Source organism: Mercenaria mercenaria, chromosome 3 (genome assembly GCF_021730395.1).
Source record: "Mercenaria mercenaria strain notata chromosome 3, MADL_Memer_1, whole genome shotgun sequence".
Taxonomy (NCBI): Eukaryota; Metazoa; Mollusca; class Bivalvia; order Venerida; family Veneridae; genus Mercenaria; species Mercenaria mercenaria.
The window spans coordinates 56903687-56926737 of record NC_069363.1 but is presented as its reverse complement, the minus strand read 5'-3'; the positions used below and the strand labels follow the sequence as shown (position 1 = coordinate 56926737).

At 37.6% G+C, this 23051-nt stretch overlaps 2 protein-coding genes across 3 annotated transcripts; both read left to right on the top strand.

Annotated features, from left to right (window-relative positions):
• Window positions 1–1004: 1004 nt before the first annotated feature.
• On the top strand, window positions 1005–21555 carry LOC128555648 (kelch-like protein 11). 2 transcript variants are annotated; one of them, XM_053538650.1, is made up of 4 exons: window positions 1005–1085; window positions 4807–4969; window positions 6490–6574; window positions 16704–21555. In XM_053538650.1, exons 2-4 carry the CDS (start codon window positions 4838–4840, stop codon window positions 18488–18490), a joined length of 2004 nt encoding a protein of 667 aa, XP_053394625.1. In that variant the 5' UTR covers window positions 1005–1085; window positions 4807–4837; the 3' UTR covers window positions 18491–21555. The 2 variants fall into 2 exon arrangements, with proteins under 2 accessions (XP_053394625.1, XP_053394624.1); XM_053538649.1 differs by lacking the exon at window positions 1005–1085 and adding an exon at window positions 2102–2205.
• A 263-nt stretch (window positions 21556–21818) lies between these two features.
• On the top strand, window positions 21819–23051 carry LOC128555905 (uncharacterized). The gene has a single exon (XM_053539719.1). The coding sequence runs from the start codon at window positions 21819–21821 to the stop codon at window positions 23049–23051; it is 1233 nt and encodes a 410-aa protein (XP_053395694.1).

Genomic DNA, 23051 nt, shown 5'->3' with positions numbered 1-23051 from the left:
TCTTATACTCAGATCCTCACTCCCTGTTATTACTATAAGTACTCTTTTTTTCCAGCCACCATAGTGCTTTGGAATTCCCTCCCAGTACAACTTGTGCAAGCCCCCACCCTGAACCAGTTTAAGCAGGGTGTGACCAAACTTGCACACAATGACATGATAGACCTGTTTTTAAACTGCTTTTATCTGTAAATCCTTGTTGTTTTTAACACTGTCAACTGTATTCATGCTTGCAATACACATCGTGTACAGTGCTTTAGGGTATAGCGGATAGCTAACTAATTTTTTCTGCATTCCAATTCAAAGAAATGAAAACAGTAGTTTTTTTTTCAGTATATCAGGCAGAAAACATCTTTTCTTCTTAAAACATTCAGCTTTTCATAGAAATTCATGTGTTTTTCTCTCCAAGCCATTGTTTACATATGAGCTGATTTACGGCGTACAGGATTGTTTTGGTCATTTTTTCCATTATTAGTTTAAAATCCACATCTTAACAAACTTTCCAAGATTTCTTTACTATAGATCAGAATAATAATGTATTCTATTTTCAAAAACATTCAGCTTTTTAAATTTCTATCAAATAGTTTTCATTCACTGACGTTTTTTACATATACACTGATTTAGTCTATAGGGGATAGCTTTATTTTACATTTGATGACATATGAAAAATAACACAACAAGCAAATATTTAAAATGTATGTCAGAATGTCTGTTTGCATGCCAGTAAAAGAATGATATGAAAATTTGTACAATAATTCAAGTGTAAATATAAAATTTATCAATCTATCCTCTATACCCTAAAATCCGCTATACCATAAAGCACTGTATTACTTTTATCCTCCTATCCATTCTACTTTTAAATTTCTTGTACAGGCGCGCAGCTGCACATAATACTCGCAATGAGGAGTGCTGCAGTATAGATAGATGGATAGATAGATAGATAGATTTTATCAAATCTAATTCCCTACTGGTCAATAACAGGGAACATATTCGGTCATTTACAATCAAATTGTGCAAAGTAAGCATTAAAATCAAGCGCATTCGGAAAGCGCTCCTGCTTGGAAGTTGGAAAAAAAAGTCAAAATTTGGTAATTTTCCTTGTTTACATTACTTTTTTTCATAAACATTGTGTTTTCCCCACAAGTTTTTGTTACCAAGACGTGAATAAAACTCTGCTTTGCTCATTAGTGTGTATCTGTTCGTCGGCAGCAAACGCAGTTAGCTCATATGCCTAGGTACCCGGACAACCAGTTATCGGACAAAACAGAATTGACGGCAGTAACCGTTTAAAACATAGGAGATCACAAGACACGCGGCGCCAGACACGCTATCATTGGTTGTGCAGAAGACTAAAACCGTTATGTATGACAACTGGAGCTTTTTGTTCACTGTTCCCAAGGTCGAAATTGGGGAAGCTGACAAAAGCCTGCGAAAACCCACTTCTTTAATGATTTATACAGTTATGTGAACAAATTGAATTTACAAATAAATTTTTTCAAGGCTTAGAATGAAATCATTTAATTTTGTTTGTCTTATTTGATTATATTCATCCTTTATTAATAAATGTAGGCAGTGGCTACGATTACGGTACCGTAATCCTAGCCTCCGGTTTTAGGATTACGGAAGTTCCGTATTCCTAGACAACCCTACGAGGATAGGCTAGGATTACGGAAATAAGTAAGGACATGCATAAATGATTTTTTAAACTTACATATTTCACTGAAAATAGCGATTTTTTCATGCCTACAATGTTACGTGTATTTCGTGTTATCGATCCGCCATTTTGGGTAAGTATAAACTTAATCGATATATTTATGGCGGCGCGGAAATATTCAGTATAGAAATATGAGGGTTAATGTTAAATTAAAAAAAATAAAATATTCTATACATAAAATTTTATGAGATTAGTTTGTCACTCGAGCTTTCCACGAAAAAAAAGGCGAAATCAACACCCGTATTCATAAGTTTTTCTTTCCAAAACCATACTAAATGGTTTTTTTTTTTTTGGTTTTTTTTTTTAATTGACAGACAAACGTGGATTATATTCTTAATGATAGCTCAAAAGGATTTTAAAAAAAAATATTTCATACTTTAAATTTTATGATTTGATTTTGCCTGTCACTTCAGATTTCCGTGCAAATAGAATCGGGCGAAATCAGCACCCGTGTGTACGACAGGCATGAAAAATCGCTGTTTGAAGTGAAATAAGTAAGTTTACAACATCATTTATGCATGTACTTGATGCCTGTTACATATTTCCGTAATCCTAGCCTATCCTCATAGGATTGTCTAGGAATACGGAACTTCCGTAATCCTAGAACCGGAGGCTAGGATTACGGTACCATAATCGTAGCCACTGCCATAAATGTATAAATAACATTTTTTTTCATTTTTTGTTTCGTGCTTAATTTGGGATTGCTTTTTTGCCATGTAGTTTGTAAAGCACTTTTGAACGTGTATGGTCTCTGATGCTGAAAAACACAATTGACAAGTTGTGTCAACCTTGTCCTGGTTAAACATCTGTCTTGTAGTTTGAACAATGTAACTTCCTGTCATCAGTTGCAGTACGTTGTATCTTGAGCGATTCTCTTGCAGACATTGTTGTATGCAAAGCCAGAATAGGTTTCCCTGGAACAAATTTGTCCTTTTTGAATTATCTTTCAGAAAAAAATTACTTCAAAGCCCAGTTGCAAACCCTTCATGTACAACAAGCAAGCAACGGCGTAGAAGCGGTTGTTTTCTCTCCACCAAAATAAATGTCACACATTTTTCGCACAGGTGGCAGTAAACATATCTAGGATACAGTATGGGTCCATGCGCCATATACACTTAAATATATTACAATTATAATGTTTTCTTAGAAAAAACATGCCAAAATGTCATTTTGAAATTTTTTTTGCCCCTGTGACAATGAGCCATTAGATTTAGAAAGGTGTTTACAGTGCTCCAGCTAGGATTAAAAAAGGGCAGGGTGCTGGCAATGAAAAGGGCACTTCTGGGGTGGTGGTCGGTCCGGGACCGTGCTGCCCCGGGAAAAAAATATAACAGTGCATTTTAACATACTTTAGGCATGGACTTTTGCATAATTTAGGCATGTTTTTTGGCACACTTCAGGTATGGTCTTTTAATAGGCTATGTCTGTCATCTGTAATGCACCTATTTATTAACTAAAAATTCTGCTGTTTGTATTTTATTTGGCATTGATTTTCAACTTGTAACATTTCTTTGTAATTGCATACTGAATAACAATATCTACGTGTTTAGGCCTATTTTGTTACAATTCAGTATACATCTTCTCCATGTAGGCTACTTGATATTTATAAATTTATACGTGCAACATATTATATACAGAAAATAAAGTTTAAACTTCCACTTAAATAAATGAAATCAGGCAAAGTTTTTAACTTACAACAGTCCAAAAGCAAGTTTAGCACTTGTAATAGACATACCGGGTATCCAAAATTTTTATCCGGATATGGTTACACTTTTTTCTAAAAGTCGTCGAATGTCCAGTTTAAACAATATTCTTGAAAAATTATTATGATGCAAAGACAGTTTAACAGCATTTTACAGTATCTGACATTAAAGTGTACCCTGTCATTACATCTTAGTAAACTAATTTCAAAGAAATCTTCATGAAAATTCGGCAATTTCACAAAGCAGACGACAACCTACTTTCGATTTCAAAAACTTGTAAAACGATAAAATCAAAATATTTTCCTATTCAAATTTGATTCTGATCGAATTTTATTAATTAGATTTAAATGTCTGTTGTCAGGACTTAAGTTTCAGTTGTGTATAAAGAGGTATTTACGACTATATTACCGAAAACGAAAGTACACTTTGACAGGTGGCGCGAAATGATAATGATTTCAGACTGGTTTGCAAACTGTTTTAACACTAAGGTTCAGTGATTTTAATGCCAGTGGAGCAGTCTAAAATATCATGGTCTGCCTCGGGCACGATTACGGCAGGTAATTGTTTAATTGTTTGCTAATTATGCCAATGCCCCCCGGCGTGTGTCACTCGATAAAAAGGGGGTTAAAGCAGTGTATTATAATCACTGAGGCAAAAAAGGAAAGTTTGGCTAAAAAAAGAAATGAATGGTTGTAAAACGGGCAGGGTGCCTGGCGGGGCAACAGGGCGGAACGAATTTCGGAACGGGCGATGCGCCCTGCTGTAAATAGCTAGCTGGAGCACTGGTTTATGACCATTTTGACATACTTGTACATTGCTTCCAGGTCCGTAATTTTTTTTTCAAAACAATATTTCTTTATCAATGATATTGGCCGTCTTACTTCAAAGCCCAGTTGCAAACCTATTAATCACAACAAGCGAGCAACAGCTTAAAACAGTAGTTTTGTCTCTACCCGAATAAATCTCACACATTTTTAGCACCAAAGACTAAAAATTAGTAAAATGGATTAATTATGAAAGCTTAACTTCAAAACAATATTTCTTTATCAATGACTGGCCGTCTTTTGGGCAAGTGAATACCCTTTCAGAAAAATCTGACTTCAAAGCCCATTTGCAAACTGTTTACGCACAAGGACCGATCAACAGCTTATGATTCTATGAAGCGCTAGTTTTTTCTCTACCCGAATAAATCCCACACATTTTCCGCACCTATTGTCAGAATGCCATAATTGACAAGATGCACATTTCGGCGTTTTTACATCATGTAGAATGGGCATTCAATTAATATATATAAATAATTGCTTATTGTTACTAAAGAGATAACATTATCTGTTTATTGGGACAAAGCCTACTGGTCTGAATGCTTCATATTAAATGTATTTGTGTCTTCAGGGGGTTACTATCACTACAGAGTGGGCCGAGGATGGAGGAGGAGCCATACCCACGGCAGATGGGGGACGCATCCTCCCATGCTGTCAAACTTCAGCAACACTTGTATGATCAGATGCTAGCACAGTCAGACTTCTGTGATGTCACTCTGTCTTTCAGTGGAGTTGTAAGATATATTTTTTTGTTCTATATAGCTTTTCAAACACAAGCAACAACAATTTTAATATTTAAAATTGTTTTCACTCGGACATGATCACAAAACCCATTTGAGACTCATGAGCTTAACAGTATAATTTTGTACTGTCTACACTGATGACCCAGCAGTGAATCACAATGGTAATCAGAAGACTATCAAAATTTGTTCTGGACTAGTATCAAGACTTCAAGTTGGTAAGCCTACAGACATAGTCATTTTTTAGCTCGACTATTCATAGAATAGTAGAGCTATTGCACTCGCCCATGCGTCGGCGTCCATGTTCGCGTCCCGATTTGGTTAAGTTTTGTATGTAAGCTGGTATCTCAGCAACCACGTGTGGGAATGGATTGAAACTTCACACACTTATTCACTGTGATAAACTGACTTACATTGCACAGGTCCCATAACTCTATTTTGCTTTTTTACAAAATTATGCCCCTTTTTTGACTTAGAAATTTTTGGTTAAGGTTTTGTATGTAAGCTGGTATCTCAGTAACCACTTGTGGGAATGGATTGAAACTTCACACACTTATTCACTGTGATAAACTGACTTACATTGCACAGGTCCATAACTCTATTTTGCTTTTTTACAAAATTATGCCCCTTTTTCGACTTAGAATTTTTTGGTTAAGGTTTTGTATGTAAGCTAGTATCTCAGTATCCACTAATGGGAAAGGATTGAAACTTCACACACTTGTTCACTGTCATGATTTGACATGCAGTGCAAAGGGTCAATAACTCAACTTTGCATTTTACAAAATTATGCACCTTTTTAAACTTAGGAGTTTTGGGTTAAATTCTTATATGTAAGCTGGTATCTCAGTACCCTCTAATGGGAATGGATTGAAACTTCACACACTTGTCCACTGTCATGAGCTGATAAGCACTATGCAGGTTCCATAACCCTATTTTGCTTTTTTTAAATTATGCCCCTTTTTCGACTTTCGTATTCATTCAATCGACAAGGCTGTTGAATAGTCGAGCGTTGCTGTCCTCCGACAGCTCTTGTTATTCATCTTAAGCATGGCACAGTGTCAGTCAGTCTGAGGCTCAGAGATTTCATTTTTATACTTATGTATATTAAACACATTTTTAGCTTACCTAGGTATAAAATGGTGTGGCTGAGCTATTGTGATCACTCGTCTGTCGTGGGACGTCCATCTGTCCACACTTCTTCAATGACATCCGGTCTGAAACCATATGGTGAAAGTTGATAAAACTCAGTCTGGATGGTTCTCTACCACAGTTGTTCGAAGAATTTTACTTAGAGTCTGAAAAACTACCCATTATCAATACTAGGTATCATGATAAACATGTCGGTAGGTGATACCAAAACTGTTTCATATATTGGGTAGCGAAAAATGGCTAATTGCCAGAAAAGACGTTTTACTGCTTTTGATGAAATTTGAACTGGAACACTTCTTTAAAACAAGAAGATACGTTTTGTAGGCAGACTTGCTAATTTATCATATGATTTGTTAATTTTTCAGGAAATGAAGGCTCACTGGTGTGTTCTTGTGTCATGTCCGTACTTCCAGTCCTTGTATAACAGTGGTATGACAGAAAAACAAGCAGGTAGTCATTGAATTGTGATATATATAGTGTATCCATTTCAGCTTAACATTAAACACGATCAGTGCTGGGGCTTTTCATCAGGGAATTGGGATTAATTTGCATTATCAAGACAATCTAAAGGATGCAGTATCCAGACCACTATATCCAAAGTCAAGTTCACACTTGGAGGTCAAATGTCACATAGCTTAACTTTGTGTCTGCGCAAAATCTTTCAAACCTCTGGGAAGAATTTCGTAAGATTAGTTTCTATCATTTATCCTATCAAGATGCCATGCAATGCCATCAAACTGGTGCAGGTACAATGTACTTTGGAGGTCAAAGGTGAAATAGCTGTCATTGTGCCACTCCCGTTTTAGCTCACCTGTCATGTAGTGACCTGTTGAGGTTTTGTGATCGCCCTTCATCCATCGTCCGTCCATTCACAATTTCTTGTGAACACGATAGAGACCTTAAAGGGCCAAAATTTGCTGTTTTGGCTTGTGAAGACAATAGAGACCACATTTTGCAATCGGTTTTAATCAGACTTGCACACAACTTGTATTGGAATAATATCTTGGTTCCTTTTGAAAACTGGCCAGATCCCATAATGGGTTCTAGAGTTTTGGCCCCATATGCAGCCATAATGAGACTTCATTTATAGTTTGATTTGATACAAACTTGCAAAATATTAGGAATGGCAATGAGTACCGATTTTGATATTTCAATCGAGTACTCGGTTACTCGTTAAAAGTGGTTTCTATAACCGGAATAGGCGAGAATTGGCTGTATTTAGCATTTTTGTTCACTATTAAAGGGAGATAATTCAAAATCATTAGTTGTTTTACCAGGGTCAAAACTATTTTCTTTGTTGTTGGATACAGTTGTAAATAATTACTTTGTACTAAAGGGAAAACTCAAGACGCCAACACAGATAACAGTTTATTCATATATTACGTTCACTTAATAATGTAAGATAATCAAAAATATCGAAACACTGTACATGTGTGGTGTGATTTTCAAATTGTTTATGATTGAAGCGGTACTGCAATAAGCCACATAATTGCAGTTTACAGCGATCATGATTTTGCAAACAAGTGTTACCTGTCAGGGTTCTTTATTGACCACTGTGCATCAATTCACACCTTCCTGTTTGTATAATCTGGGTAATTGATCGAAAAGATGACAGGTAGACACTTTGGTGTTGTTTAAACGGCCGCGTTAAAATAGTCTTTTTTAGCTCACCTGAGCACAAAGTGCTCATGGTAAGGTATTGTGACCACGCTGTGTCCGGCGTCGTCGTCCGTCCATCGTCAACATTTGTGTTTAAACGACATCTCCTCCAAAACCAATTAATGGATTTTGATGAAACTTGGCCATGATGTTCCTTTGGTGGTCCTCTACCAAAGTTGTTCAAATGGTTCTGCTTGGTTGTACATAGGGGCTGCTAGAGCTAAAAATAGAAAAAACTTCAAACGACATCTCCTCCTAAACCAATGGTCCGATTTTGAAATAATTTCACACAAATGGTCCTTATGTCACCCTCTACCAAGATTGTTCAAATTATACCAATTCGTCAACAAGAGGGTCATGATGACCCTGGATCGCTGACCTGAGTAATATGAGCTACATGTTTCAAATGTCAGACTGATGATAAAATATTGAGAAAGTCAGTAGGTCACATTCATGGTCAATGAAATTCAGTTTAACGATTTGTGTGCAGAACTGTGTATGTCATCAAAATTTCAAGGCTGTATCTTAAAAAACAAGAAAGTAGGTCAGTAGGTCAAGGTCACAGTCAAGTGACATCATATTACTTGGGGTCATCAGGTAATTATAATTAAACAGTCTTGGAAATAGGATCAGATGATTTTTAGCTCACCTGAGCACGAAGTGCTCAAAGGTGAGCTTTTGTTATCGCCCTGTGTCCGTCCTCCGTCGTTGTCCGTCCGTCCGTCGTCGTCAACAATTTGACTGTTAACACTCTAGAGGTCACAGTTTTTGCCAATCTTAATGAAACTTGGTTAGAATGTTACTCTCAATAAAGTCTTGGATGAGTTCGATATTGGGTCATCTGGGGTCAAAAACTAGGTCACCAGGTCAAAAAATCAAAGGAAAAGCTTGTTAACACTCTAGAGGTCACAGTTTTGGCCCAATCTTAATGAAACTTAGTCAGAATGTTACCCTCAATAAAATCTTGGACAAGTTCGATATTGGAACATCTGGGGTTAAAAACTAGGCCACCAGGTCAAATCAAAGGGAAAGCTTGTTAACACTAGAGGTTACAATTTTGGCCCAATCTTAATGAAACTTAGTCAGAATGTTGCCCTCAATAAAATCTTGGACGAGTTTGATATTGGGTCGTCTTGGGTCAAAAACTAGGTCACCAGGTCAAATCAAAGGAAAAGCTTGTTAACTCTGTAGAGGCCACATTTATGATTGTTTCTTCAGGAAACCTGGTCAGAATGTTAATCTTGATGATCTCAAGGTCCAGTTTGAATCTGGGTTATGTAGGATCAAAAACTAGGTTACCAGGTCAAATCAAAGGAAAAGCTAGTTAACACTGTAGAGGCCACATTTATGACCATATCTTAATGAAACTTGGTCAGAGTGTTAATCTTGATGATTTATAGGTCACGTTCAAATCTGGGACAGGTGGGGTAAAAACTAGGTCACTAGGTCAAATCAAAAGAAAAGCTTGTTAACACTCTAGAAGCCACATTTATGACTTTATCTTCATGAAACATGGTCAGAATGTTAATCTTGATGATCTATAGGTCAGGTTCGAGTCTTGGTCATGTCGGGTCAGAATCTAGGTCAACGGGTCAATCAAAGGAAATGCTTGTTAACACTCTAGAGGCCACATTTATGACTGTATCTTCATGAATCTTAGTCAGAATGTTAATCTTGATGATCTTTAGGTCAAGTTCGAATCTGGGTCATGTTGGGTCAAAAACTAGGTCAATGTATCAGATTGAAGGAAAAGCTAGTTAACACTTTAGAGACCACATTTATGACCATATCTTAAGGAAACTTGGTCAGAATGTTAATCTTGATGATCTTTAGGTAAATAGGTCAGGTGAGCGGTACAGGGCCTTCATGGCCCTCTTGTTTCCTATATAAGTCTATTTAAAACTTGGGATCCCAGGGGCGGGGCCATATTTGACCCTAGGGGGATAATTTGAACAATCTTGGTAGAGGACCACTAGATGATGCTACATACCAAATATCAAAGCCCTAGGCCATGTGGTTTTGTACAAGAAGATTTTCAAAGTTTTCCCTATATAAGTCTATATAAACCATGTGACCCATGGGGTGGGCCATATTTGACCCTAGGGGGATAATTTGAACAATTTTGGTAGAACACCACTAGATGATGCTACAAACCAGATATCAAAGTTTTTCCTTTCGGTTGCCATGGCAACCAGAGTTCTGCATGGAATTCAATTCTTTGAACAATTTTGAAAGGGGGCCACCCAAGGATCATTCCTGTGAAGTTTGGTGTAATTCTGCCTAGTGGTTTTCAAGAAGAAGATTTTTTTAGGAAATGTTGACGGACAGACGACGCACGATGGACGCCTGACATTGAGTGGTCACAAAAGCTCACCATGAGCCTTTGGCTCAGGTGAGCTTTAAAACATGGCCACTGGAGGGCGTGGTCACTTTTCCCTATATGTATATAGTGGAAACTTTAAAAATCTTCTTGTATGAAACTGCTTGTCTGATTTTAGAATAATTTTACACAAATGGTCCTTGTGTGACCCTCTACCAAGATTGTTCAGATTATTTTGATTCATCAAAAAACATGGCTGCCAGAGGGCGTGGTCACTTTTTTCTATATGTATATAGTGGAAACTTCTGAAAAATCTTCTTGTGTGAAACTGCTTGCCCGATTTTAGAATAATTTTACACAAATGGTTCTTGTGTGACCCTAAACCAAGATTATTCAAATTATTTTGTTTCGTCAAAAAAAACATGGCAGCCAGAGGGCGCGGTCACTTTTCTTCTCTGAATCAATAATAGCTAGAGCCTTGATATTTGGCTTGTGATATCAGATTTGAAATGTCTACCATAGTTGTTCAAATTATTGTACCCCCGGACAACGAAGTTGTAAGGGGGGTGGGTATACTGGTTTCAGGTTGTCTGTCTGTCTGTCCGTAGACACAATCTTGTGCACTCCATCTCTCCTCATCCCCTTGACAGAATTTAATGAAACTTCACACAAGTGATCAGTTACTACAGTAGTTGTGCATGAGCATGTTAGGTTCTTTCAGAAAAAAAAATTGAAGAGTTACGGGACTTTGTTTTTTGTTACTATACTATATACATAGACACAATCTTGTGCGCTCCATTTCTCCTCATCCCCTTGACAGAATTTAATGAAACTTCACACAAGTGATCAGTAACAACAGTAGTTGTGCATGGGGCATGTTAGGTTCTTCCAAAAAAAAAATTTGCAGAGTTACGGGACTTTGTTTTTTGTTACTATACTATATACATGTTACTATACTATATACATAGACACAATCTTGTGCGCACCATATCTTCTTATCCCCTTGACACAATTTAATGAAACTTCACACAAGTGATCAGTAACAACAGTAGGTGTGCATGGGGCATGTTAGGTTCTTTCAACAACAAAAATTGCAGAGTTATGGGACTTTGTTTCTTGTTAACATTCTGTGTACACACAGTCTGCATATGCAGTCTTGTGCGCGCCTATTCTTCCGAACCCTTGCACATAATTTAATGAAACTTCACACAAGTGATCAGTACCAACTCTAATTGTGCATGGTGCATGTTACGTTCTTTTAGATAAATATTCTGCATAGTTATAGGACTTGTTAGCTCACCTGTCACAAAGTGACAAGGTGAGCTTTTGTGAGCGCACGGTGTCCGTCGTCCGTCCGTGCGTCCGTAAACTTTTGCTTGTGACCACTCTAGAGGTCACATTTTTCATGGGATCTTTATGAAAGTTGGTCAGAATGTTCACCTTGATGATATCTAGGTCAGGTTCGAAACTGGGTCACATGCCGTCAAAAAGTAGGTCAGTAGGTCTAAAAATAGAAAAACCTTGTGACCTCTCTAGAGGCCATATATTTCACAAGATCTTCATGAAAATTGGTCAGAACGTTCACCTTGATGATATCTAGGTCAAATTCGAAACTGGGTCAGGTGCCATCAAAAACTAGGTCAGTAGGTCTAAAAATAGAAAAACCTTGTGACCTCTCTAGAGGCCATATATTTCACAAGATCTTCATGAAAATTGGTCAGAACATTCACATTGATGATATCTAGGTCAAGTTTGAAACTGGGTCATGTGCCATCAAAAACTAGGTCAGTAGGTCTAAAAATAGAAAAACCTTGTGACCTCTCTAGAGGCCATATATTTCACAAGATCTTCATGAAAATTGGTCAGAACGTTCACCTTGATGATATCTAGGTCAAGTTCGAAACTGGGTCACGGGCCGTCAAAAACTAGGTCAGTAGGTCTAAAAATAGAAAAACCTTGTGACCTCTCTAGAGGCCATATATTTCACAAGATCTTCATGAAAATTGGTCAGAACGTTCACCTTGATGATATCTAGGTCAAGTTTAAAACTGGGTCACGTGCCTTCAAAATCTAGGTCAGTAGGTCAGATAATAGAAAAACCTTGTGACCTCTCTTAAGTCCATATTTTTCATGGGATCTGTATGAAAATTGGTCTGAATGTTCATCTTGATGATATCTAGGTCAAGTTTGAAACTGGGTTAACTGCGGTCAAACACTAGGTCAGTAGGTCCAAAAATAGAAAAACCTTGTGACCTCTCTAGAGGCCATATATTTCACAAGATCTTCATGAAAATTGGTCAGAATGTTCACCTTGATGATATCTAGGTCAAGTTCGAAACTGGGTCACGTGCCATCAAAACTAGGTCAGTAGGTCTAAAAATAGAAAAACCTTGTGACCTCTCTAGAGGCCATATATTTCACAAGATCTTCATGAAAATTGGTCAGAACGTTCACATTGATGATATCTAGATCAGATTCGAAACTGGGTCACATGCCTTCAAAATCTAGGTCAGTAGGTCAAATAATAGAAAAACCTTGTGACCTCTCTAAAGGCCATATTTTTCATGGGATCTGTATGAAAGTTGGTCTGAATGTTCATCTTGATGATTTCTAGGTCAAGTTTGAAACTGGGTCACATGCGATCAAAAACTAGGTCAGTAGATCTAAAAATAGAAAAACCTTGAGACCTCTCTAGAGGCCAAATATTTCATGAAATCTTCATGAAAATTGGTAAGAATATTCACCTTGATGATATCAAGGTCAAGTTTGAAAGTGGGTCACATGCCTTCAAAAACTAGGTCAGTAGGTCAAGTAATAGAAAAACCTTGTGACCTCTCTAGAGGCCATATTTTTCATGGGATCTGTATGAAAGTTGGTTTGAATGTTCATCTTGATGATATCTAGATCAAGTTTAAAAGTGGGTCACGTGTCGTCAAAAACTAGGTCAGTGGGTCAAATAAAAGAAAAACCTTGTGACCTCTCTAAAGGCCTTTTTTTTATGGGATCTGTATGAAAGTTGGTCAGAATGTTCATCTTGATGATATCTAGGTCAAGTTCGGAACAGGGTCATGTGCGGTCAAAATCTAGGTCATTAGGTCTAAAAATAGAAAAACTTTGTGACCTCTCTAGATTCCATACTTGTGAATGGATCTCCATAAAAATTGGTCAGAATGTTCACTTTTATGATATCTAGATCAAGTTTGAAACTGGGTCACGTGCCTTAAAAAACTAGGTCAGTAGGGCAAAATATAAAAAAAACCTTGTGACCTCTCCAGAGGCCATACTTTTCATGGGATCTGTATGAAAGTTGGTCTGAATGTTCATCTTGATGATATCTAGGTCAAGTTTGAAACTGGGTCAGCTGCGGTCAAAAACTATGTCAGTAGGTCTAAAATTATTAAAATCTTTTGACCTCTCTAGAGGCCATATTTTTCAATGGATCTTCATGAAAATTGATCTGAATGTTCACCTTGATGATATCTAGGTCAGTTTCGAAACTGGGTCACATGCAGTCAAAAACTAGGCCAGTAGGTATAAAAATAGAAAAACCTTGTGACCTCTCTAGAGGCCATATTTTTCATGAGATCTTCATGAAAATTAGTGAGAATAGTCACCTTGATAATATCTAGGTAAAGTTCAAAACAGGATCACGTACCTTCGAAAACTAGGTCAATAGGTCAAATAATAGAAAAACCTTGTGACCTCTCTAGAGACCATATTTTTCAATGGATTTTCATGAAAATTGGTCAGAATTTTTATCTTGATAATTAGGGCTGGGTACCGCCTTGAAAAAAATACCGTGGTATACCACGGTTTTTTCCTAATTACCGCGGTATATACCACGGTATACCACCATATTTATCGTAAGACTTACAGCTATGGTAGTGGTCATAAAAATATTGAAAAACTCTCAGAAATACTTAATTTATCATGAGCAACAACGAAGACTAGTTACTTGACTAGAATTAAAGAAAAAAAATACACTGTAATATTAACTTGACTAATGACTAGTTAGATTATTGACCCTTAGTATTTTTTACCAGCGTGTATTCATCGGAAGACGCCATATTGTCTCTAGAGAAGCACTGGGTCACATGTATATAGGTCACACTTGATTGAAGTTCGATTCGTGCACCCGTTTGATAAACCAGTAATATTTACAAATAGTATGAAGGCTTCATCAAATCGTTTTCAAACAAAAAATAATAAATTTCGACTCAACATTTTCCATACTATTTATTTCTTTTTTAATACATGCAAATACATACCGGGATATTTTAAACTATCATCATTTAAACAAGAAGTCGGGACTCGCCGAATTTACAAGACTCAAAGTAAAAACAAGTGCGCCCGTGACGTCATCCATCTATAAGGAAATAATCTGGATGTTTTCGAAGGTTTTGATTGGGGATCACGCGGTCGATCATACATGTTCAATTGCACCATTTGGTAGTTATTTTTGGAAACTAATAATAGTAGCATGGGAATTCCAGAGATATAAATCAAAAAATCATGCATGGTGTTAATTGCTGTTACGGAAGTCTACATAGACAATGTAAATTAAAAATAAAAAGAAGTAGGGATAATGTTGATAAAATTCGGTATTCCCCGATGGTACCGCGGTATCGTACCACGGGAAGATGATACCACGGTATACCGGTAATACCGCGCACCTCTATTGATAATATCTAGGTCAAGTTCAAAACTGGGTCACATGAGCACAAAAACTAGGTCACTATATCAAATAATAGAAAAAACGACGTCATACTCAAAACTGGGTCATGTCGGAAGAGGTGAGCGATTTAGGACCATCATGGTCCTCTTGTTTTTTGTTACTATGCTGTATACATACAGTCTGTATACATACAGTTCACATATTTATACAATCTTGTGTGTGTCAAATTGCAATGAACTGTGTCAGTGCATGAGGGGGGTACATTCATCATCTTTAGTGATAGCTCTATTTGCCCTAGGTTCAAAAGTGTGTGTGACATGTATATAACATAAGCTAACATAGAAGAAACCTAACTCTGTACTTATACAAACACACTTGAAGCCTTGTACACAGGTGAGTGCTTTAGGGTCAATGACCCTCTTGTTCTCCTTTTTTTTCCGAGTACTTGATTACTAAATTTCATAATCGATACTCGTAACACTGGTTAACCGTTGCCATCCCTACAAAATATCTTTAACAACAATAGAGCTTGAATCCATGATGAATCCGTCAGATCCAATCATAGGTTCTGGAGTTACGGCCGATGATTGACCCCAGAAAGAGCCAAAATTTGTTAATTTTTACCTTGTGAACATGATTGTGACATTTTACATTTGATTACCACACTTACACACAATTTAAATCACAATAAGATCTCGGTTCCTTTCAAAAACCTAGATTCTATCATGGGTTCTAGAGTTACAGCCCAAAATTTTGGCCCTTTCAGCCATATAGAGGTTTCATTTATGCTTTGATTGATACAACCTTGCACAGAATGTTTGTCTTGATGATCTCTAGGCCAAGTTGGAAACTGAGTCATGTGGGGTCAAAAACTAGGTCACCAGGTCAAATCAAAGGAAAAGCTTGTTAACACCTTAGAAGCCACATTTATTTTGTTTGTTTTGGGTTTAACGCCATTTTTCAACAGTATTTCAGTCATGTAACGGCGGACAGTTAACCTACCCAGTGTTCCTGGATTCTGTACCAGTACAAACCTGTTCTCCACAAGTAACTGCCAACTTCCCCACATGAATCAGAGGTGGAGGACTAATTATTTCAGACACAATGTCGTTTATCAAATAGTCACGAAGAACATACGCCCCGCCCGAGGATCGAACTCATGACCCCGCGATCCGTAGACCGACGCTGTACCTACTGAGCTAAGCGGGCTGGTCGAGGCCATATTTATGACCCTGTCTTCATGAAACATGGTCAGAATGTTAATCTTGATTATTCCTATGCCAAGTTCTAAACTGGGTCATATGGGGTAAAAAACTAGGTCACCCAGTCAAATCAAAAGAAAAGCTTGTTAACACACCCGAGGCCACATTTATGACCCTATCTTCATGAAACTTGGTCAGAATGTTTGTCTTGATGATTCCTAGACCAAGTTTGAAACTGGGTCATGTGGAGTCAAAAACTAGGTCACCTTCTCAAATCAAAGGAAAGTTTGTTAACACTCTAGAGGCCATATTTATGACCCTATCTTCATAAAACTTGGTAAGAATGTTTATCTTGATGATTCCAAGGCCAAGTTTAACAGGTGAGCGATATAGGGTCATCATGACCCTCTTGTTTCAGTTTTTGTTAAGTTGGCCATATCTGTGAAGTTACTGTTGGTGATGTAATAGTAAACGAAATTTAAATTTCGTTTACTCTGAGCTGACCGACGTTAATATGTTTCTTTCCCTCTAAACACTGTTTTGAAAGGTGAGATCTTTAATATGATGCTGACAAATTGCTCATGAATTAATAGTATTCAATGAAATATAAATTATATAAAATGGAAAAGTCCTGAAAGTGCCCTTCGAAGTCCTGAAATTCTTGTTTACTTAGTCTGTATGAACCATGCTGTAGTGTAGCTCTAGTTTGTTTTTTTTCTTCAGGGAAAATTTATATCAGCATTGGTAAAGTAGCAGCAGTAAGAACAGCTATCACATTCCTGTATACGGGTACACTACAGCTCACTTATGGTGCGGTGAAAGATATCCTAGAGGTCGCCGACTACCTGCAGATAGATGACCTTAAATCGGCATGCACCAGCTACTTAATGGCCGTCGATGTAAATGTCAGTAACTGTGTTCACCTTTGCCTTCTTGCTAGTCTTTATGACCTTGACATTTACAACAAGGTGTTTGACTACATTCGGGGACACTTACCTGAAGTTATGAAACATGAGGACACTCTTAGTTTGACTGCTGACTCAATATTAGAAATGTTGCGGGATAAATCCCTCAATTATGTGCCGGTAACAGACTTTTACAAATTCATTATCAAATGGGTAGAACATGACAAAAAGAACAGAGAATGTCATTTTGAGAGCTTGTTTTGTGAGCTAGATCTCAAAAGGGTGCCAAAAGAATACCTGGAAAGTACTGTTGAAACATCGCCGCTGGTAGTTAGTTCAGATAAATGTAAAGTTCATGTTTTGAATGTTAAGATGAAGCATATGGCTGGATTGTTGCCTAATGAAGCCAACAGTGATGTTATTCTAGTAGTAGGAGGTTGTGGAATAGGTCAACTCTTCCATTCTTTCTTTGCTGTTCCATTTCTACCAATATCTGACATTATCTCCATAAATCATGTGTATGGTTATGTTATCAGTGAGAACAGGTGGACAGAGTTAGCTCCCCTTCCATTCTCAATGCGGCGCCCCCTAGTGGCATTCTGTAACAACACAAACAGTCTGTATGTATATGATGCAAGCACTGGTAATATAATTGATGACAATGAAGCTTTCATGTTTAAATATTGCGTCACTGAGAAGTCTTGGACAACAATACACATGACTTTTCTGGAACCGTTTCGTGACATTACAATCCAGCATATTCTGATGGTAAATAAAAAAATGTACATAATAGCTTCGGGAAGATCTGTTGGAGCAAAGAGCGGGACCGAACCACAGTGGATGGTTTATTTGTTCAGTGTATCAACAGATATGCAGAACTGCAATGTTTTGATTCCACTCTGTGCTAGAAATATGAAAACTGAGGTATCAACATGCATTGTAGAGGATAGATATATTGCTGTGCTTTGCTCAAAATGTGGTGTGCAAGGGTCTAGTCGTCACAAAACAAGGAACGTCAGATTCTTTTTAATAGACACAAGAACTTTGAAACAGCAAGAGCATTCTAGAGGTGTGAAACATGAGCCTTATATGTTTGCCATCAAGAACGAAGTATTGCTAACGAAACAAGGTTGTTACCGGTATCAGAAATTTGACATCAACACACGGAGGTGGACATCTGGCAAGGACATTCTTATTCCACATCCACTGGAAGAACCGTCTAGATCCGACTTCATATATTTGACTTACCAGAATGAACTTTTTGTGTTTGGAGGAAAGAGTGGCAAAAGTTTGCTCACTAGCGCGTGTAAATATGACCTTGAACATAGAAAGTGGGAAACCCTTCAGGACGCACCAAAGGCAATTACAAACAGTGGTGTCGTTGTGGCCACGATCCCATCCCATCTTGTAAGATGTTATATCGATTGCCCCCATTGTAAGTTTGTAAGCGTTCGGAGCCAGGCAACTTACCAGATTGACTATCCGGATGACGATCCAGAAGAGGATGAAGACCTGTCGTACGACGATGAGGACGTATACTCGGATTATTGGGAGAATGAAATGTATGACGAATATGGGAACATTCCAGATTTTGACTGGTTCTGATCTTGGCATTAAGTGTGCGCAGAAAATGAATGTGTTTAAAACTTTATGGTACCAGTTTTGATACTTAGGACTGATATAAAATTTAACTTTTCATGCTATTTTAATATGACTTGTTTATGTTTGCTTTACATTGTTATGTTTTGAATCACAATATGTCCTGCCCCCTAAACCATGTTTGGTTTGAAAACTCAAAATTTTTGGAGTATCGTTTTGCACCATAGCTTTTTAATTTGCTAACTTTTGACAATGCATTTTATATTTTTACCCATTTTTAGAAGGCAGTTGGAAGGCGATACATGTCCTCTAATTAACTAAAATATTATTCTTTGGAACTATAACAAATTATAAAGTTATATATGAACAGAAATATGATATCCTTGTCTTGAGCAGGAACCAGGCAGTTCTACATGATTATGAAAATGACAGTTTGGACCAGTATGCCTGGAGTAATCGCCTGAAACTTCTGTTTTAAACTTCATCAAACCTTGTCTGGACCATAACTTTAAACTGTTTAAGGGATTTTGTTACACCTTCATACAATGAACAGAAGATATTGAGAGATAGTCAGTTTACAAAAATCCTAACTCTACCTTGCTTATTTTTTCTGCCCCCGGCATCTACTGATGCGGGAGGCATATAGTGATTGTCCTGTCCGTTCGTTCGTTCGTCCGTCTATCCGTACAAGGTTAACCAAATGGGACCGTTTCGTCTAGCATCAATACCCCTTACTAGAATGACTTGATACTAATGCAGATGTAACCTGTGACCATTTCTCATCTTCAGACATCACCTGACCTCAGTTTGACCTTGACCTTGAACTTGACCACGTTTTGGACTTTGGTTGCTTTGTATCGACAAGGATGCCACCGGACCGGGGGCATCAAGCGTTTATTGAACGCAGCTCCTTGTTCAAATTATCTCCTTTTATTAAAGTCAGTTGTCTTTTATTCAAACTGCATGTAGAGGACATTGTGTACTAGAACCATAACTCTGCCTTGCATACTCGGATATTGTTTGAATTATCTCCCTTTTATTCACTTGCCACACTATTCTGCAGAATAACTCCAAAATTGTCATAGGGATATTTTTGTTGAAATTTTACGCAGTAATAGAAGACATTGAATAGAAGTGTGGTATAACTCTGACCTCTATCTTTTGTACTTTTTGAATCGTCTACCTTATTAAAAATTTACTGTCATTAAGTTTAAAGTTTGTAGTTATTTATCATGTTTGTCTTGAGAATAACTCCAAAATTATCAAATAGACTTAGTTGAATTTTCTTAGAATGAAAAAGTTCAGTGAAAGGAAATGCATTGTGCCAGAACAATAGCTCTACCATGCATACTGTTTTAATTATCTCCCTTTATTGAATTAAGTTATTATACTTGTCTGAATACTGTTCATAGCCAGACTAAATTGTTCTAGGTATTAAGTTGATATTTCACCCAATGATAAAGGATGTTGAGAAGAGATGCAATCTGCAGGAAACACCTTGTACAGGATTATTTCTCTTTGTTATTTTAGTCAAACATGGCTCTTGATAATGAATTTTCTTGCACCATATTTTTATGCCCCCGAAGGGAGGCATATAGTTTTTTAACCGTCTGTCAGTCTGTCGGTAATTTTAGTGTCCGGTCCATATCTTTGTCATCCATAGTTGGATTTTCAAATAACTAGGCATGAATGTGTACCACAGTAAGACGACGTGTCGCGCACAAGACCCAGATCCGTAGCTCAAAGGTCAAGGTCACACTTAGACGTTAAAGGTCATTTTTAGCTCACCTGTCACAAAGTGACAAGGTGAGCTTTTGTGATCACGCGGTGTCCGTCGTCCGTCCGTGCGTGCGTCAGTCCCGTAAACTTTTGCTTGTGACCACTCTAGAGGTCACATTTTTCATGGGATCTTTATGAAAGTTGGTCAGAATGTTCACCTTGATGATATCTAGGTCAAGTTCGAAACTGGGTCACGTGCCATCAAAAACTAGGTCAGTAGGTCTAAAAATAGAAAAACCTTGTGACCTCTCTAGAGGCCAAATATTTCATAAGATCTTCATGAAAATTGGTCAGAACGTTCACCTTGATGATATCTAGGTCAAGTTCGAAACTGGGTCACGTGCCTTCAAAAACTAGGTCAGTAGGTCAAATAATAGAAAAACCTTGTGACCTCTCTAAAGGCCATATTTTTCATGGGATCTGTATGAAAGTTGGTCTGAATGTTCATCTTGATGATATCTAGGTCAAGTTCGAAACTGGGTCACGTGCAGTCAAAAACTAGGTCAGTAGGTCTAAAAATAGAAAAACCTTGTGACCTCTCTAGAGGCCATATTTTTCATGAGATCTTCATGAAAATTAGTGAGAATGTTTACCTTGATGATATCTAGGTAAAGTTCAAAACAGGGTCACATACCTTTGAAAACTAGGTCAATAGGTCAAATAATAGAAAAAGCCTTGTGACCTCTCTAGAGACCATATTTTTCAATGGATCTTCATGAAAATTGGTCAGAATTTTTATCTTGATAATATCTAGGTCAAGTTCAAAACTGGGTCACATGAGCTTAAGAACTAGATCACTATGTCAAATAATAGAAAAAACGACGTCATACTCAAAACTGGGTCATGTGGGAAGAGGTGAGCGATTCAGGACCATCATGGTCCTCTTGTTTCATGATAGTGCATTGATGGGCGTGTCCGGTCCATATCTTTGTCATCCATGGATGGATTTTCAAATAGCTTGGCATGAATGTGTACCACAGTAAGACGACGTGTCGCGCGCAAGACCCAGGTCCGTAGCTCAAAGGTCAAGGTCACACTTAGACGTTAAAGGTCATATTTCATGATAGTGCATTGATGGGCCTGTCCGGTCCATATCTTTGTCATTCATGCATGGATTTTAAAATTATTGGGCATGAATGTGTACCACAGTTCCGAATACATATTATCTCGACTTGTCTGCTTTGTTACATAGTTAATAAAAAAACTGTTCTGGCTATTTTTGCCAGATCACATGCTTGTATTATGTATAATTCAATTTTACTTCAGAATTAAAAACATTAGTGTAAAGATTGTGTAATTTTCCATTGTTTATTTAAGAAAAAATTTATAGCAAAAGAGTGTTTTAACACTTATTTATGCACGATGGGCGGTTATACGTCTGGCGTAATTATTTCACGAGGGCGCAGACAAAAAGAACAGAGAATGTCATTTTGAGAGGTTGTTTTGTGAGCTAGATCTCAAAAGGGTGCCAAAAGAATACCTGGAAAGTACTGGTGAAACATCGCCGCTGTAAGTCAGTACAGATAAATGTAAAGTTCATGTTTTGAACGTAAAGATGAAGCATATGGCTGGATTATTGCCTAATGAAGCCAACAGTGATGTTATTCTAGTAGTAGGAGGTTGTGGAATAGGTCAACTCTTCCATTCATTCTTTGCTGTTCCATTCCTACCAATATCTGACATTATCTCCATAAATCATGTGTATGGTTATGTTATCAATGAGAACAGGTGGACAGAGTTAGCTCCTCTTCCATTCTCAATGCGGCGACCCCTAGTGGCATTCTGTAACAACACAAACAGTCTGTATGTATATGATGCAAGCGCTGGTAATATAATTGATGACAATGAATATTTCATGTTTAAATATTGCGTCACTGAGAAGTCTTGGACAACAATACACATGACTCTTCCTGAACCGTTTCGTGACATTACAATCCAGCATATTCTGATGGTAAATAACAGACTGTACATCATAGATTCGGTAAGATCTGTTGGAGCAAAGAGCGGGACCGAACCACAGTGGATGGTTTATTTGTTCAGTGTATCAAAAGATCGGCAGAACTGCAATGTTGTGATTCCACTCTGCGCTAGAAATATGAAAACTGAAGTATCAACATGCATTGTAGAGGATAGATATATTGCTGTGCTTTGCTCAAAATGTGGTGTGCAAGGGTCTAGTCGTCACAAAACAAGGAACGTCAGATTCTTTTTAATGGACACAAGAACTATTAAACAGCAAGAGCATTCTAGAGGTGTGAAACATGAGCCTTACATGTTTGCCATCAAGAACGAAGTATTGCTAACGAAACAAGGTTGTTACCGGTATCAGAAATTTGACATCAACACACGGAGGTGGACATCTGGTAAGGACATTTTTATTCCACTACCACTGGAAGAACCGTCTAGATCCGACTTCATATATTCGACTTACCAGAATGAACTTTTTGTGTTTGGAGGAAAGAGTGGCAAAAGTTTGCTCACTAGCGCGTGTAAATATGACCTTGAACATAGAAAGTGGGAAACCCTCCAGGATGCACCAAAGGCAATTACAAACAGTGGGGTTGTTGTGGCCACGATCCCATCCCATCTTGTAAGATGTCATATCGATTGTCCCCATTGTAAGTTTGTAAGCGTTCGGAGCCAGGCAACTTACCAGATTGACTATCCAGATGACGATCAAGAAGAGGATGAAGACCTGTCATATGACGATGAGGACGTATACTCGGATTATTGGGAGAACGAAATGTATGACGAATATGGGAACATTCCAGATTTTGACTGGTTCTGA